Here is a 19,913-nt window from a genome sequence, read left to right on the forward strand (position 1 = left end):
GTTATAAAAGGGCACCAGGAGGTATCTTTGTGATGATGGAACTAGTCTGTATCTTAACTGTCTTAGTGATCACAGTAACCTACACATGTGATGAAACGTGTAGGCTAAATATACATGCACGGGTACAAGTAAAATTGGGGAAATCTAAGATCGGTGGATTATATTAATGTTAATATCCTGGTTGTGCTATTATACTATAATTTTGCAAAATGTTACTAATGGGAAATTGGGTAAATGGTCACAGGATTTCTCTGTATTATTTCTTATGAGTGCATGTGAATCAACAGTGATCTCAATAAAAATTTCAATTAACAATAAAAGGAAAGAGAGGGTCCACTTTCCTTGGTAACTAGGAGAGGTTCCACTTAGGTGCCGTTTATAAGTATGAACATAAACACAGATGAGCAATAAATGACTAAAGTCTCACAGAAATGAGATGCAAGTGGTTCTATAAATGATAAAACAAACATCTGTTTCAATTACCAAGCTCATGTGAAGAAGAAAAGGTAGTCTAAATTAACCATTAAGCCATGTGAATTGACCTGATCCCCAAACCTCTAGCAGTTGTGATCATTCCCTCCTTTGTGGTGCCAAACACACAGTTAGGGAAGCAAAGAATTTGTTTGGCCTTCAACTGGTCAAGCTGGTCACTTTGTCACAGTGGAGTTGCCAGGTCAAATTCAGGCATCATGGGGCCTGATTAATGAGGGAGTGAAATTACAACCTGTCCCTTCCCTTTGCTGTGGGGAATTCCCAACACACATACAAAGTTGGCTCTGCTCTTTCTACAACTATAGGAATAGGATGAACTCCTCAGGAAATGGCCCAGGAAATGTATTTACATTTGCAAAATTGCATATCTAGAATCCTGTTGTTGGGAGGCTGGTCCTGCCTGATGAATGCTCAGAGAACAATCTGTCTGCTGCCTCCAGAAAAAGCCAAACTGGATGCCAACAAGGAAAAGAGCAATGTCCCTCTGCATGACACAATAGGCCACAGGGAGGCTTTTAGTCACAACTTGCAAAGTGACATCTTCATGCTGTCCTGGTCACTTTGTATAAACTATGCATCCTGAGAGGCTTATAACCTATTTAAACCACAAAAGCACTGTTCCTAAAATAACACGTATTTTGTTCCACAGCAGCAGTGGAAGACACAAGCAAGAAACTAATTCCAGAGGTGATTCTCCCAAGCTATGTTTATCCTCTCTAGTTTTTAGGCATGGCTGCTACAGGTAGACAGGGGCAATCGACAGGCACATATTAAGGGCCTGCCATAGGTAAGGAAGTGCGATCCAAAAAGCAGTCAATCACAGTTTCTCAGCCAGTGAAGAATGCCATGATTACACAAGGAACGTAAAACACAACACAGGCAATAAGGCAGTAAATGAGTGGTCTGAACAATATGAGTGTTCAGGATTATATAGACAGAGAGATGACTCCTGCTGAGATGATCAGGGAAGGCTTTAATAAGGAGGGGGATTAGTTTCCAGGGAAGGCTAGGTAGGATCTGGATGGGAAGAGGAAGAGGCATGAGAATTCTGTCAAGGAAGGGGACGAGTTACAAAAATAAATAAGTGGAAAAGACCAAAATACATTCAAAGGACTGAAAGGAAGCATGATGGTTTAACACGTTGCATACAGCAGGGTTTAAATCCCTCATACCCCTCTGTTCCAGCAGGTTTTTAAAAGCAACTACTTTAAAATGCACTCTTCTCTTTAAAGCGTAAATGCTTCTATGTCATTTATTATTTTTCTATGGAATTTTTTAGGATTTACTCACCTATGATGTTAGTAATCCCTCCTGGTGTGATACTGCAGAAAGCAGCTTCCTTTGTTATTAACGAAACACAAATAATTCAATAAAATGTGCAAAGTAAAAAGAGTCAACAGTAAAAACGAGAATTCTCGTTATCCGTCCTTATCGCATGGCTCAGAAAAAAACGAAGATTCTCGTGATCCGTACGCAACATGTTAACTAGAGTATGTGGCTTGTTTTCAATTATGAAAAAGAAGATTGTCGAGAAAGAATGGCATTGTTTGAATTTGTTACAATGATGACGTACTCATGTGTTACTTGTATAATTAAAAAACACAAACAAAAAAATTTTAAAGAAAGGGATACCAAGGATGAGGAGAGCATCTAAACTCACAGGTATGGAGTCTGTGACTGGTGTGGCAAAGTTTGCTACTTCCCAACAGCCATTATTTACTCCCTTTTCTCTTTCCCAGCTCCAAAAATAAATGGTGAAAAATCAACTTCCTAAATCCCCTTGTAGCAAAGAAGCCACATGAATCAACATTAACCAATAAGATGCAAGGGACAAACCTACTAAGAGACTGGGAAACACTTTTTCTGATGTAAGAGCCTTTTTTCCCCTCCCCTCTCCTCCCTACTTGTCTTGAACATAGTTATGAGAAGTTGTGATGTCTGGAACTAAGGCAACCATCTTGCAACCATGAGGACACAAGCCTAAGAAAGAAAAAAGCCTGTTATGAAGATAGCAGAATGGAGAGATAAAAGAGTCTGAGTCCTTTATGACATTCATCAGCCACTGCCTAAACCTGAAACTGCCACACCTCTAGAGTTCTTATGATATGAGATAATTAACTTGGTTTAATCTACAGCTAGTCAGGTATTCTGTTACTTATAGACAAAAGTATCATAAGTGACACAGCTATAAAGTTCAGGACAGAATACAAAAGTGAGCAAAGTTAGGTGCTTAATCCCTGAATACGAGTAGGCAAAATGACTATATTTCTGAACCCCAAATTAACATTTAGGAATAGCAATGGAATATTATGTCAATTCCAAAGTATGAATGGCAGCTTTAAGAAGTGGCCCAGGGTTCAAGAGACAACCAAGATGGCGCAGTAGGTAAACGCTGTATTTACCTTCTCTCATAACCATATCAAAATTACAACTAATCTATAAGACAACCATTATTGAGAATCACCTAAAATCAAGCTGAACTGAAGCCTTTCAACTAAGGACATGCAGAAGAAGCCCCCTCCAGATTGGTAGGAAGGTCAGAGACGCTGAACGGGCTGGTCCCACACCCGTGTGTGACCATTAAAGATAGGGAGGGCTATTTTCGGCTGTGGGGGTCCCCCCATCCCCTAAAGAAGTGAGAGATACCAGCCCCACCCCAGCCCAGGGTTCTAGTGCTGGGGAGAGAAGTCCCTATAATTTTTGGTTATGAAAAACAGCAGAGATTGTGATTTGAGTGAGACTGAGCGTGGCTGCACTCACAGGCGCTCCTCTTAAAGGGACTACGCATGGACTTACCCACCAACAGAACCACTCGCTCTGAGTTCCAGTGCTGGGGCAGCAGCAGGAAAGGTGGCAGGGACAAATGGTGGGGAACTGAGTTGTCTGGCTTGGGACGGGCACTGGAGAGGCAGCTTTCTCCTGGATGGAGAAGCTGATAGAGGCCACTGTTTCTTTGTTGAGCCCCTACTTCCTGGTGTGCAGACACAGGCAGCTGCCATTTCTGAGTTTCCGCTGTTCGCTCGCCCTGCACAACTTTTGGGCATACCCAGGCCACTTCCAGTGGCTTTTTCATGCAGACCACTTGTCTTGGCTCAAGCTGTACTTTCCTAAGGTCTCTAAAGGTTCATGGAAACCCGGTAAGTAGCATCTGGCTTGAGTGTGTCCTGTACCTCTGGCCAAGTAGCCCTAAACCAGCACTAGCGGCAGCCAGCCTTGGTTCACAGCTTGGCCTGTCAAGGCGCTTCCAAGCACAGCATGAGCGGCAGCCATCTGCGGATTTCTTTCTGGCTCCCACTACATGGCCTGGGGTGGGGCTCACACTGTGGCTGAAGTAGACCTACAGCAGACCACCTCCAAGGTATTCCCGGGGTTGGCACCCCCAGTGGCCAGCTTCAAAATGAGCTGGAGCATCACCTAGCCATCTCCAAGTATGTCACACCCAAAGGGTGGATTGGGCAGGCACCAGAGTCCTGCTGAGGCAGATCCTGCTCCATAGAATCAGCCCCTGCACAACAACTCTTCCACTGTAGTCAAGGCCAGTCCTCACAACCAGTGAGCGCAAGGGTCAGTCCCTCACATTGATATGCAATTATCAACCAAGGCTCAACTACAAGAGGAGGGCACACACAACCTACACAAGGGACACACCTGGAGCACATGGCTCAGGTTACCACAAAGAATGCTCCACTGAACCCCACAGCACACTTACTACATAAGGCCACTCTACTAAGACCAGAAGACATAGCAGCCCTACCTAATACATAGAAACAAACACAGGGAGGCAGCCAAAATGGGGAGACAAAGAAACATGTCCCAAGTAAAAGAACAGAACAAAGCTCCAGAAAAAGAACTAAGCAAAAAGGAGATAAGCAATCTATCAGATACAGAATTACAAATACTGGTTATAAGAATGGACAGTGATCTCATAAAAATGGAGATGGAAAGCATGAAAAAGAACCAGTCAGAAATAAAGGATACAATAATGGAAACGAACACTATATTACAGGGAATCAACAGTAGATTAGATGAAGCAGAGGATCCAACCAGCGATGTAGAATATAAGGTAGCAGAAAACACCCAACCAGAACAGCAAAAAGAAAAAAGAATCCAAAAAATTGAGGAGAGTTTAAGGGGCCTCCAGGAAAATATAAGCATACCAACATTCGCATCATAGGGGTACCAGATGGAGAAGAGAGAGAGAGCAAAGGAATTGAAAACCTATTTGAAGAAATAATGACAGAAAACTTCCCTAACCTGGTGAAGGAAATGGCCATACAAGCCCAGGAAGCACAGAGAGTTCCAAACAAGATAAACCCAAAGAGACCAACAGCAAGGCACATCATAATTAAAATGTGAAAAGTTAAATACAAAGAGAGAATCTTAGAAGCAGCAAGAGAAAAGCAGTTACCTACTAGGGAGCCCCCATAAGACTGTCAGCTTATTTCTCAACAGAAACTTTGCAGGCAAGAAGGAAGTAGCAGGGAAATATTCCAAGTGATGAAAAGCAGTGACATACAACCAAGACTGCTCTACCCAGCAAGGCTGTCATTTAGAATTGAAGGGCAGATAAGGAGCTTCCTAGACAAGAAAAAACTGAAGTTCATCACCACCAAACCAGTATTACAAGGACTCTTAAAGGGGCTTAAGATGGGAAGCGGATTAAAGATGGGTGAAAGGGGATGGGATTAAGAACAAATTGGGTATTTTGAGGGTAATCATGAGGATATAGGTTATAGCACAAGGAATATACTCAATAATGTTGTAATAACTAGGTATCGTGCCAGATAGGTACAAGATCTATCAAGGTGATAGATGGGAATGGGGTTGGGGACAGGGTGAAAAAGGTGAAGAAATACAAATTGATAGTTAATACTATGGGAATATAATCAACAATGTTGTTAAGATCATGTAAGGTGCCAGATGGGCACTGGACTTATCAGGGGGATCACATCATAGACTGTGTAGATGCCTGACCAATGCGCTGTACACCTGAAGAGCTGAAGTAGAATAATATTGAATGTCAACTGTAACTAAATATATAGGTACATATAGTCACGGGATGTGGAGTACAACATAGGGAAAATAGTCGATGGTACTGTAATAGCAATATAAGATAATAGAGGGGTAGTAGCTTGGGGGATGGGTTATCACTTTATGAGGGGTTTAAATGTCTAACTATTATGTTGCTTTGTACACTTGAAATTAATTTTAAAAAAAGAAAAAAAAAGAAGTGGTCCAGTCTGAAACAATGTGATTTCAAGGACACTTCAATAGTTACTGGGAGCAACTAACAGAATACTTTAAATCAACACCATCTTGTGATCTGGTAAATAGACACCTATTGTTTGTCTGCCTAGCAATTCTCCACCACCAACTCCTTTCTTTAGCAATTTATGTTTTAACTTTATTAAGGTGTAACTTATATATCATGAAGTTCACCCATTTAAAATATACAGTTCAATGGAGTTTACCATAATTACAAAGCTGTGCAATCATCACCATAAACTAATTTTAGAACACTTTCATCACTCCCAAAAGAAACCCCATATCCATTAGCAGTTGGTTCCCCTTTCCCTCCTTTCCCCACACTCCTCTAGGCAGCCATTAATCTACTTTCTGTCTCTGTAGATTTGCCTATTCTGCACATTTCACATAAATGGGATCACATAATATGAAGTTTTTTGCATATTGTTTGTAATATGTTTTTTGAGGTTTATATCCATGTCATAGCATGTATCAGTACTCCATTCCTTTTTATGGCCAAATAATATTCCATTGTATGGATATACATTTTGTCTCTCCATTCATCAGTTGATGGACATTTGGGTTGTTTCTACTTTGGGGCTATTCAGATATACAGTTTGAAAACATTTTCTCCCATATTATAGGTTATCTTTTCACTTTTTTGACGGTTTCTTTTGAAGCACAACTTTGGCTATTTATTGCAGCATTATTTCTAATAGCAAAAGACTGGAAATAACACAATTACATATCAAAATGGGATGGGTTATATAAACTGTGGTATGTCCACACAATGGAGTACTATGTAGCTGTGAATGGAATACACATTCCAATGGAATGAAGACATCTCCAAGATATACTGCTAAAAGGAAAAAGAAAAGATGCAAGAGAATGTGTATTCTACCATTTATTTAATAAGAGATTATGTGAAAATATTTAAGAATTTACTATTTTAAAAAACAAAACAGGAAGGATAACCCAAAACTAAATAAATAGGATGTGGTTTTTTTTAAGTTACTTATAGAGAGAGGGAATAAGATTAAACGGACCAGGATAAATGCTACATTTGTCTGAACGCACCTCACTTTGTAAATTTAACTTTGAAGCCACATAAATGTTTTATTTTTACATTAAAACAAAACTTTTTAACTTAAAAATCAAAAGCAAAATGATACAAATGAATTTAACTGTATACTGAGTTGGTGACTTAACCATGCTATCAGTAATCATTTCAATGAAATTAAAACTTAATAATTTGACCATACATTCCTAGTAGGATATATTCTAAAAACAAAAGAACTACAAAGAAATCTGAAACTATTTCCAAAACTCAAACTATTAATAATAATGTTACTGTTAATCAAAAACTATCCTATGGATATATATTTTTATTTATGGTATGATGGGACTCAGGGCAGGCTGCCCCAAAATATGCCAATGTGACATATTGATTATTTTGAATTAAAGTTACTTGAGAAACAACCAGTACATGAAGGACACTGTTACCCTTCTCTCTGCCCCCCTGAAAGCAGCAAACAAATCTCCCATGTGAAAGGTACTTTCCCTGTACCAGGAGGTAGACAGATATCCTTATCACCAGAGATAGGAAATTCAGGGCCAAGAAGTCTGTGTAGACAAAACTCTGTCTAGTTTTTACACTAATTAGTATCCAAACCTAATTTTCTTTGTTTTATTAATACTTCATGAATTTATTGTTTCTTTGTTTAACAAGTATAAAAGCTGTCAGCTTTGGTCATTTCTTTAGGTCCCATATCTATGAAACCTCCGTATGTCCAAAATTAGGTTTTTTTCCCTCATATTAATCTGTCTTGTGTCAATTTAATTATTGGACCAGCCAGAAATAACCAAGAGGGGTAAGGGGAAATTTCCCCATCCCTGACATTTAGGATAAAGCAGTAGTTATACTTACATCCTTATGAATCAAGATTTTCAATGTAAGTAAAAGATAACTAAAGAATCCAAGAAGTTAAATAAAAACCTTATAATCCTTCATTTCATTGGAAATGTCAGTTTGGATTCATGTCATATTTTATCTTTAAAAATGTGTACATATTTTCTAGGCTTGTTTTAAGAGAATGAAAATTCAAGCCACAGACCGGGAGAAAATATTAGCAAACCACATATCCATCTTTCAAAATGCAACAGTAAGGAAACAAATAACCCAATGAAAGATGGGCAAAAGACATGAACCGACATTTCATCAAAGAGGATATACAATGGTAAATACGCACATGAAAAGATGTTCAACATCACTAGCCATTAGGGAAATAAAAACAAACCAGGATGAGCTACTACTACATACCTATTAGAATAGCTAAAATCTAAAACGTTGAAAATGCCAATCGCTCACAAAGATTGTCACAGAACTGTCGTCATTGCTTGTGGGAATGCAAAATGGTACAGCCACTTTGGAAGACATTTTGGCAGTTTCTTATAAAGTTAAACACACACCTATGGCCAGTTCCAAATTCATGTGAAAGTCAAGTATTCTGCCATTCATAGGAAAACAGTGACCACTTTGCTGCAGTTTTCAACTTCTCACATGTATAAGCAAAGCTTTCCTTGTTTAAGAGGTTTCAAGAGGAAGGCCAGAAATAATCTCATTTCAGTTAAAAACGAAATCTAAGTGAGCTTATCTCACATATGACCCAGAGTTGAGTATTTATATGGCAAAATGCAAGCATAGGTTTCACATTGAAAAAGTAATTAACTTACAATAAGGAATAAATTATTCGTTTAAAAATAATGTTCTTGTGTACGAGTATATACAAGTCTACAAGGAGCTCAAGATTACAATAACTTTGTAACTGCCTATATTTGAGCCTGATCATGTCAGTCAGCAAAAAACTTAAATTTTAAGTCTCATATGTGAATGAAAAGGGGTCACATACTAAACCTGACAAGCTCAGGGGCATGGCAGGCCCTACAAACTCAGAGACAGAAATTAACCACATAGGATGGTCTAAACATAAAAATTCCTAACTAAAAGCAGATCACGGCCAGTAATCACATCCTCGGCCTGTGGCTTCCTTGACAAAGGTCAATCTTTACATTAAGTGAGCCTGTCTATTGTCTTTTTGCATCTAAGATAACACACCCTTGGAATGTCAGAGTAATCCCCCTTTTTCAGGGCCCCTCAGGACACAACCGCTGCACCAGAGCACCAGACTACATAACCCCTCATTGTTATCTTGTTCCCCCGAATACCATCTCTATGTGCTGTAAAATGTTAATTATTAACTATCCTGTACCCATCAATGTAAAAGAAATATGTGTCTCTCCATCATATTTTTTATCCAATCCCGGAGATTTCCCCCTTTTGCTTTCTGCCATCCCCTTAATCTACCACCAATGGATTTCATGTACATCTCCTTACATCTCCTCCTTTGATTCTAATGTATAAAATAAACTGCAAAACTGCCATTTTCCGGATCATTTTCTTAATCTGTTGAAATTTTGCTTCCTGGCAACTATCATCAGTTTGGCTCAAGTAAACTCATTAAAGTTCTCTACAGGTTTGGACATTTCTTATGTCAACACATATAAAATTGTGTCTTAGGCTACGTTATTCATATTGCTTTGTCATGGTTTTAATAGCTTTACTGATTTAACATTGTCAATATATTTTAATGTTGTAGGCAGATTAATTAAAATGAATTTACAACCTTTAGTTAAATTAAATCAACTGAGCCTACTTTTTGAGAAAGTAAATCCCATCTTGGGTTAAAGCAGTTATTTAACAGAAATGTATTATGCTGCCTTATGAATTTTTTAAATGTATGAAAAGGAAAGAAAAGTAAGCTAAGCTTAACTACTTATTTGATTGTTTCTCGAGAAAAGGTGGCTAAACATCATTTTTAGTTTTAAATCTGGGAGAAAGCTACTCTTGTTCATAGCATATATCACATCTCATACCTACTACCATAGTACCCTCTATAGTAGAAACTATGAAAGGATTTTTAGTCCTACTCAGCTAAGGGGAAAAGAACAACAACAACAACAAAAATCAAGCAGGAAATTTTACCATTAGAAATTAAAAAAAAAAAAAAAAAAAAAAACAACACCTGACATTTCCTCTATTACACTCCCATTTGCATTAGAGTTGATATCCTTTGTGGCAAAGGGAAACCACACAGGGAAGGTGAATAAGTTGGCAAAAATCAACAAGTACAGAAAACTATTACTCTTTACTCAAAAGAAACATTATTACTGGATCATTACATCTACAACTCATGGATCATGCTGAGGTACCATGGGCTGTAGAAATCATTTTTACTCAGGAGTTCCCCGAGACCTGAAAATCATTTCAAAGTTTCTTCTGGGATAAAAAGATTGAGATTTGGGGTGATGAAAATGTCTTGGAACTAGTTAGAGGTGATAGATGAAAAACACTGTGAATATACTAAATGCCACTGCATTGTACACTTTTAAATGTTAATGGTTAACAGGATCTGTTGAGGCTTCCTGAATGGCAAGAGACTAGATATGGTCTTGCAGGAAGTTGAAGATCTAAATTTAAAACAAAGGCAAAAATTGGTGGAGATGGCTCTAATGAGAGTGGTTTTCAAACTAACTGCAACCACAGTAACAAACAGATTTGAGCGCAATCCAGTTCACATACACACGTGACAGAAACAAAAGTTTGTAAAACAATACTTACCCTTCCCAAGCATAATTAATACACTCTGATTTTTTGTTCTACTCTACTCTGTTTCTTTAAAAAAAATGTTGGTCATAATTCATTAAATTGATCCCACACAGTGAGTGTGGCAAACTAATGGCCCCAGGTGTCAGGTTAAGGGGTTTGGACCTGATGCAGGTTATTTTAAGGCAATGGAATTGACCACTAAGAACATAATCAGAAATCTGTAGGCAGAATTTTAGATTGGGAAAACCCTCCACCTTGTGAATAGAGTGATTGTTTTATGATTATATTTGTCATCGAGCTAAATTTAAATTGACTTATCTAACATCACATAATGAAGACAATATGTGTACTATGTATTACCGTGTTTTTCTCTTTCAGCTGTTTATCATTTAAATCACTGGTATATTTCCCAAAGAACAGTTTTCCCTGCATATTTATAGACTTATATTAGTCTAGATCAAAATAAAATTCACGGTATTGCCTGCAACTTTTTGTAAGAGACAGAGAGATTCTGAATTTCTGTTTTATTTTACTGTTGTGAATTCAAATAATTTTTTTTCTTAAGGAAACAGTTGCTTCGTTATAAATCAGATGATGGACTATTTACAACAAATCCTCCAAAGATGGTGGCAAGGTAGCTTCATAAAAAACAGAAAGTGTGTTCCTCATCATTCATTAGAGACTTTCAGGATCAACTACACGACCTCTGTCCAAAATGATGGAGAAAAAGGATTTTCAGCTTTGGCTGGAAATGTCCCTTTTTAACTTCAATATCCTATCATTTTTGACAAATATGCCTGAGATTCTCTTAGCTCAATACAAATCCAGCATGTAAACTGTTGGGAAAAGAAATACTGTGTGTCTGGAATTTAGTTGTGATCTTTCCCAAAGGTTTTCAATTAATTCACATTAAATTTAATGTCATCAGTGGTATAAATGCTTATATTTAAAAAGCACAATACTTCTTATATTTCAGAGATAGAAGTATAGGTTGCACATCACCTAGCTGTGGACGGAAACCAATCTATATTGCTCATTACTACCAGCAGCTAATTAAGGGAAAACAATGTCCTTTTTTAATTTCTGAGAAAAAGCAGTGAAAGTTAGCTTGTGTTATAACTTTAAACCCAAACAGCCAGCAATTATGCTATCTCCAGGAGGCCCAGGTTTTTCACTTGATAATTTAATTCAGCGAGAAAGGCTCTGTAATTGGAGTGGGGGAGGGAGGAAAGTGATAAAAGGGCCAGATTTGGCTTTACTGACTTTCTGACCATTCTATGCCAGGCAGTATTCAATCTTTTACCCAAGTACAAGTTTTTAAAACAATATTAATTTTACGGCCACACAGCACATTTAGTCCCAAGACTACTGCAACAATTTTTAAAATGCAGCCACCTGATTTGGGCACATACTAGGATACTCAATACATAAATACTGATTTGTTGAATGACAACCCCAGGGATCTATTAAGTATACTGTCATTCCCTATGTCGTGCGGGGACTCTGGTGCTGCTCCCCGCACCAGAACGCAGGATATGGTGAGGCCAAAAAGGAACACCAATGGAGCCATAGATAGGGGAGTCATACCACTGTAGTCTCGCTGGCAGCTGGGTTGGAGACACAGGAAACTGGAGCCACACAATACGCCCCACTTCTCTCCCAACCAACCAACCCCCTAGCGGAGCCACGGCAGTTATATCAGTGGCTAATAGCTAACTGGTTACAGCTGATGGCCACCCAGCCACAGCGGATGGCCATCTGATTACAGCTGATAGCCATGTAATAACCGAGCCAGCACCTTTCCACGTGAGGTCGAGAGCCTGGAAACTGCTCTCCGGAACTCTATCCCCACACCCTAGTTTCCCTCTGCTCTCCCCTTCTTCCTTCCCTTCCCTCCCCTCCCCTCCCCTACTCTCCCGTGTGTCTCTCTCTCCTCTCTCTCCTCTCTCTCCTCTCTCTCCTCTCTCTCCTGTCTCTCCTGTCTCTCCTGTCTCTCCTCTCTCTCCTCTCTCTCCTCTCTCTCCTCTCTCTCCTCTCTCTCCTCTCTCTCCCTCTATTGGTCTGAGGCATAAAGTAAATACACTCAGGAGTCTAGAAGCAGACCCACACACCCACCCATATCTGAATACTTGAATTATGACAAATGAAGCTTTGCAGAGAAGTGGAGAAAGGGTAGCCTTTTCCAAAAGTGTGTTCAAGCCAACAGACCGAAAATGGAGTCACTTATGATATGCCCCATGTCACCAAACTGTCACCAAACTGAAACCTAATTAGTTTCAATTCTCCCAGAAATAGAATCTTAAACCAGCTAATCGTGAATCTCCTGATCAGCATTAGTTAGGTAACCTGCCTGATAAACCCTGCCATCCACTATAAGGAAAATAACCTTGCAATAACTAATCTGCTTTTTGCCTAGTACAGATTCCTGGTTCCTGCTCCCTTCTGCCTATAAAATCTGTTTTGTACAGTTCTTTGGAATTTTTTTCTATCTGCTAGATTGGATGCTGCCTGATTCATGGATTTTGTTCTTTAACACATGGTTCTGTGTCAACTGAATATCCATATGGGGAAAAAAATACAAACTGACTCTGTGGGGACAGAGCCAGGAGTGCAGTTTCCAGGCTATCGGCCTCACGTGGAAAGGTGCTCACTCGGGTAGTAAATGGCCATCAACTGTGATTGGATGGCCATCGGCTGTGGCTAGTGGGCCATCAGCTGTAACCAGTGAGCCATTGGCCACTAATATAACTGCTGTGGCTACGCTAGCAGAAAAATGGGGGCTAACAAGAAGATAGTGGCTGGCAAGCGCGGATTGCAGTTAGAACAGCGGGTTGCGGACAGTGTGGCTCCTGCTTCCTGTGTCTCCAACCCAGCTGCCAGCAAAACTATCGTGGTATGTGAGGGGGCAGAGCCCCAGAAAGAAGTTTCCAGGCTCTTGGCCTCTCATAGACAGGTGCTGGCTCAGGTAGTAAATGGCCATCAACTGTGATTGGATGGCCATCAGCTGTGGCTAGTTGGCCGTCAGCTGTAACCAGTGAGCCATTGGCCACTAATATAACTGCTGTGGCTATGCTAGCAGAGAGAGGAAAAAATGGGGGCTAGCAAGAGCGGATTGCAGAGAGGCAGATGCCGCCAGCGAGAATATAGTGGTATGACTCCCCCATCTATGGCTCCGTGGGTGTTCCTTTTTGGCCTGGCCATATCCTGCGTTCTTGTGTGGGGAGCGGGAGCAGAGACCCCGCAGGCCTCCCTGCATGACAAATGGTGCAGCGAGCAGGGTCTCCCGCACGACAGTATGACTCTTCCCCTACCTATGGCTCCGTGGGTGTTCCTTTTTAGCCTCACCATATCCTGTGTTCTTGTGTGGGGAGCGGGAGCTGAGACCCCACAGGCCTCCCCGCACGATAAACTCCTACCTATTTTCATACACACACACACACACACACACACACACATTTATTCACAAATTTATTCTAGTTAGATTACAGATCTAAACATTAAAAGTAAAAAACAACAAAAGTTCCAGAAGATAACACAGGAAAATATCATCATGACCCTGGTATAAGGAACTATTTCTTAAACAGGAAACAAAAAGCACTACTCTAAAGGAAAAATTATTCCTCAAAAACACCATCCAGAGAGTGAAAAGCCCAACCACAGACTAGAGGATATTTGCAACACATATCTCTGACAAAGGAGTCATATCCAAAATCTATATAGAACTCCTACAAATCACTAAGAAAAAGGCAGGCAACCCTGTAGAAAATTAGACAAGAGACAAACAGGTACTGCACAAAAAGAGAATATCCAAATGGTCAATAAATGTGTAAATTCAGATTAAAATTAGAGTTGTACTATACCCACTGATCAAAATAACTAAAATTTAAAAGACTAACAGTAACAAGTGTTAGGAAGAATGTGGAACAATAGGAACATAAAATGCTGATGGGAATTTAAATTGGTATACTTTGACAGCATCTACTAAAGCCAAACATATGAATACCACATGATCTAGCAATTGTATCATGAGACATACATGCAAATAGTCACAGAAAACTATTATTAATAACTCCAAACGAACCAAATCTCTGTCAATATTAAATGTATATATAAATGATGTCATATTCATGCAGTGGAATACTACAGAGCAATGAAAAATGTCTGTAGATGTACAAACTACGTCTACAGACAGCCACACAAACAAACTTCAACAACATAATGTTGAGCTAAAAAAAGCCAGTCACAAAAAAATAAACCCCGGACATTTCCATTGACACAAATTTCGAAAGCAAGCAAAACTTATAATAGCAGCCAAGGTAGTGGTTACTTTTGGAGAATAGGGAAGGGGAAATGCTAGGATTGCCACATGAATTACAAGATGCTCAGTTAAATTTGAATTTCAAATAAACAACAAGAAAACTTTTCTTATACATAGGTCCCATGCAATATTTGGGATATGTGTTTTTATGTGTTGAATCTGGCACTTCTAGTCAAGGGGGATGCTTTAGAAGTGCTGGTAATATTTTATTTTTTGTTGTTCACTCAACGATCATCCATTGTGCATTTTTCTATACGTGTTGTACTTCACAATAAAAAAAAAAGTTAAAAGCAAAAGTACAGTCAGTACAGCCTTGCAGATTTCAAAATATCACATCCAACTACTGTTTTTGCTTCCCACCTTTAATCATTGCACGTGAGAGCTGTGGTACTTCTGCAGGAGGTAGGCGTTGGTAATCTCAAGTGTGGCTGGGCCCAAAGCTGTGGGCTCTACTTTTCATTTTGATTACAATTACTTTTACACAGTATGCTTCTTTACTTCTGGAATCTTTTTTTTTTTTATGTGCTGCCTCTCAGGGGTCTTTCTTATTTGTGCAGCTGGCTTAATCTTACCAAAGAGCAATGCTAAACTGGAAGGCCAGCCTCTCTCTACCCATCAGCCAAGAAAGGTACAAACCAGTGTTCCAGAAACAAGTTCGAGTGGTCAGCTCACCTGCAGGGGTCAGAATGCAGTGAGCTGAAGCTACAAAGAAAACCAGTACTCTGGGGCCCACAACTTAGTAGATAAAGACACTGTTCAAAATGCATAAAATTGAATGCTTCAATCTGTTGCCTGCTTTCTAAATTTACCAGAGATTTACCGAAATAACTTGAGCAGCTCCATCTAGTTCCCTCCTATAGGTGTATTACTTACCTTCCTCCTACAGATACAGATGGAAAACCCAAGTAAAGAATACTATCCAGTGGAAACAAAAGCCTGAATCTTTTTTTCTGCTGCTGCTTAAACAAGATGCTATTTATTGGCAAAAGTTTTTTCATGGTCAGGGTTTTTTTATGTTGTTGTGTTGTGTTGCTTTGTACCTTGTTTTGAACTGAACCTCTCCCAATTCCAAATAAAGAGAAAACTCCTCAAAGTTTGGGTGCTTCTCTCCATAAAAGAACCCTTACCTATCTGCCACCTACCAGCCTTGAGAGTGCCAGGTTTCTTCAATTTAGTAACAGAAACTAAATGTATCTCTTTCACACAAGATATTAAAAATAACGATTAGCCTACTGGGCTGTGGAAACAGGTTGTCTGGAAGAAATACAGCTTCACCACTGAGACTGTGTAGCTCTGGATAATGAGTGACTCATCGCTCTGTGCCTCAGTTTCCTCAACTGGGAAATAAAAATAGTACTTAATACAAAGGGTTGTAAGGAGCATCAAACGCTGAGCAAGGAAGGTAATTAAAGCACAATGCCTCGCACACCTTAAATGCTCAACAATGATTATCATCATTACCATCTGCTACTTTCTAGGGTCCTGCCACCTCTAAAGGCTGTACTCATGTATCTCATGTAGGAAAAGCATCCAGATGCAGTCGGAGGGACGGGGGAAAAAGAAGCAAAGAGTAAGGGTTCCACTGGCCTACTAAGTTAGGTCCGAGTTGCGCCCAATTTAAATCTGGCGAAGCAGCGGCAAGAGGCTTCCAGTAGGGTCCCGGGAGGTGGCCGCGTCTGGACCCCAGACCCCGACCTCTTCTGACCTCGGGCACCCTCACTACTCACGTTGCGGCTGAAACTGTAGCCCGGCAGCAGCGGCAAGGCCATGGCTCTGAGCTTCCAAGGGTCAAGGGTCCTACAGGAGAGGGGCCCACAGGTGGTAGCAGCTTTGCGGCGGGCCGCGATGTTTAAGCCTCTACTCACAACGCGTTACCTAGAGACAGGAGGCGGTGTCACAGAAGAGGGAGTGGTTGCGACGGGTCGGGACTCTGGGCGGGACCGGGGTGGGGCTCGGCCGGAAGCTCCCCGCGCGCTCCTCCTCCCCCGCGCTCCACCACCCACTCTGTGGGGTGCAGGCCTCTCAAAGCTTATCTCTCTGCAGGCTTTCTGCGCACACAAAGACTGACGGCTACAGCGTTCCTCACCCCCGCCGCTTTCTGGTTTAACCCCTTAATAGAGCTCAAAGACTTCTGCTCCTCCGATTCTTGCCCCATTTTTTGCCATTTGGTTATTAAATTTAGTTCAAATACACAGAAAAGTGCAGAAAATCATGACACCCGTGTGCTTACAGAAATGTAACACCAGTTAATGTTGCATTTATAGCAGCTTTTATTTTGTAATTAAAACGTTCCAGGTGGATCCAAAGCCACACAGACTTCAACTGTCTTTGTCATGCGGGGCAGCCTGTGGGGTCTCTGCTCCCGCTCCCCACATAACGCAGGATATGGTGAGGCCAAAAAGGAACACCCACGGAGCCATAGGTAGGGGAGTCATACCACTATATTCTCTTTGGCGGCACTATACTCTCACTGGAGGCTGGATCCACACTGTCCGCAAACCGCCATCCACGCTTGCCAGCCCAGCCGCCATCTTCTTGCTAGCCCCCATTCTTCTCTTCTCCTCTTCTCTGCTAGCATAGCCACAGCAGTTATATTAGTGGCCAATGGCTCACTGGTTACAGCTGACGGCCAACTAGCCACAGCTGATGGCCATGCAATCACAGTTGGCCATTTACTACCTGAGCCAGCACCTGTCTATGTGAGGCTGAGAGCCTGGAAACTGCTTTTTGGGGTTCTGTCCCCACAGTCTTCTCCCACCCCCTTGAAAACCCATTCACTGGTAACCACCATCTTCAGCCCTCTGTACATTTTTGTATTTGAACTAAACATTTGTAACGTGCTCGTTCCTGGTCCAATCACAGTGGCCAGGGGCGGGGTCGGTTGGCACAAAATGCGGCCCCCGTCACTCCATCATGCACCCAAGATGCCCAGGCTAGGAGCCTCCTTGATTCCTCTCCCCACACCTACAGCTAATCCTTCCCTGAGTCCTAAGCGTTGTACAGGCTGGTTGGTATCTCTCAGTCACCACCTCCGCTGTCTCATTTGAGGCACGTTATTTCTTGCGTAGTTTTCTTTCTAAAAATTATGTTTAAAAAAAAACCCAACGAACTGATCTTTCCTCTAAAGCCATCCTCTTACGATTCATGCGCCTGTTACTTTCCTGTTTCAGTATTCTTTTAGCCTTCCCCGCCTTCAGGAGGCAGGCAAACTCCTTAGCCTGGTCAAAGCCTGTATGTCAGGGGTTGCCTTCCAACGCCCGCCCTCCATCCCTTTCTTTGCCCCCCCTCCTCTACTCCAGCTCTGAGAAACCACTGGCAGTTTCCAAACCAGGCTCTGTGGTTTCTCCCCTCTGGGATTTTGAAAGAAACACCCTTCCTTTCTATCTTTCACCTGGGTAACCCCTTCTTTTTTTCAAGACTTGGTTCAGTGTGGGAAGGAGGCATGGAAGGCTTTGCCATTTCTGGAAGGTGTTCATCTTCACCTTCTCCACCCCGCTCCCTATCTGTACTAGGTGCCCAATCGAATTGTGACTTTCGTGGTACTGCACTGTAATCATGCGTTTACTTTCCTCTCTTCATATGCCCCCAAATTCTTCCAGGACAGGGGCTCTATCTCCTTTTTTATTAATAAACAACATATATTGTTTTCTGCAGTTATAAGTTTTACACTATAATTATCTGCTACCTGCTTTTTTCACCTAAGATTTTGTTTCTGAGATTTCTACATGTTAACACATGTAGATATATTCCATTCATTTTAAGTACATTGTATGATAATATCACAATTTACCAATCCATCTGTTGATCTCATCTGTTGATAACAATTAGGTTGTTTCCAGTTTTTCACTAGTTACCAACAATGCTGCAATGAACAAGTCTCTCCTGTTCCTTTCTATGGAAGGCAGTGTGGAGGTTCCTCAAAAAATTAAGAATAGAATTACCATATGACCCAGCAATCCCTCTCCTCTGTATATACTCCAAAAATCTGAAAATATTTACCCGTAAAGATATATGTGCTCCGATGTTCATTGCGGCTTTATTCACAGTGGCCAAGACATGTAAACAACCAAAGTGTCCTTCGATAGATGATTGGATAAAGAAGATGTGGTATATATACACAATGGAATACTATTGTACCATAAGAAAAGATGAAATAGTGCCATTTGTGACAACATGGATGGATCTTGAGATTATTATGCTAAGCAAAATAAGTCAGAAAAAGTCGAGAACCATATGATTTCACTGATATGTGGTATATAAAACTGAAAACAACAAGGAACAAGACAAACAAAGAAACAAAAACTCATAGACATAGACAATAGTTTAGTGGTTACCAGAGAGTAAGGGGGAAGGGAGGTGGTAGATGAGGGTAAATGGGATCAAATATATGGCGATGGAAGGAGAACTGATTCTGGGTGATGAACACACAATGTGATACAAAGATGATGTATTATAGAATTGTACACTTGAAACCTATGTAACTTTACTAACCATCGTCACCCTAATAAACTTTAACTGAAAAAAAATTATCTAGGCTACATACCCAAAAGTGGAATTGTTCACACATTCAGCTTCACTAGATCTTGCTAAACAATCTCCAGAATCATTGAACCAATTAAGAAATTTCCCTTTCCCCTTCATCCTTTCCACAATGGGTATTAACAAATTGTATAATTTTGAACAATCATCTAAATAAATGTAAAATGGGGTACCATTGTTATTTTAATTTGTTTCTCCCTAATTCTTAGTGTGGTTAGTCATCTTTTCATATGCTTGTTACCTTCTTCTGTGACTCATTATTCACATCCTTTGCTGATTTTTCTATTTGATCATTTGTAATTTTTGTAATATAACCTGGATACTAATTCTAGGCATGGCAAATATATTCTCACTGTTCGTGGTTCGTCTTTTAATTCCATTTACAGAGTTCTTTATTATACATGAATGTGTCATTTTACTCTACTCAAATAGATTAGTCTTTCCGTTATGATTTGTACTTTGTATGTGAATTCAAAAAATCCTATAGAACAAAATTATTCTCCTACATATTCTTACAAATATTTTTAAATATTTCTTTTGTTACTTTTTAAATTGAAATAATTTCAAACCAATTAGAAAAGTTGCAAGAATAGTACAAAGAACTCCTGTTTACCTTATCCTTCACCCAGATTCCCCCAATTGTTTTATATTTTC

The 19,913-nt window shown here is 40.2% G+C and overlaps 1 protein-coding gene across 1 annotated transcript in view; it reads right to left on the reverse strand.

Moving 5' to 3' along the window:
* Positions 1–16,585, reverse strand: part of EFHC2 (EF-hand domain containing 2) — a 267,304-nt gene extending 250,719 nt beyond the window's left edge. The window contains 1 exon segment of the mRNA XM_088794715.1: positions 16,448–16,585. Coding sequence (XP_088650841.1) covers positions 16,448–16,489 — 42 coding nt within the window. The 5' untranslated portion in view covers positions 16,490–16,585.
* Positions 16,586–19,913: the final 3,328 nt, after the last annotated feature.

The sequence above is a fragment of the Rhinolophus sinicus genome, chromosome 18, assembly GCF_057876585.1.
Source record: "Rhinolophus sinicus isolate RSI-liver-muscle chromosome 18, RSI-T2T, whole genome shotgun sequence".
Taxonomy (NCBI): Eukaryota; Metazoa; Chordata; class Mammalia; order Chiroptera; family Rhinolophidae; genus Rhinolophus; species Rhinolophus sinicus.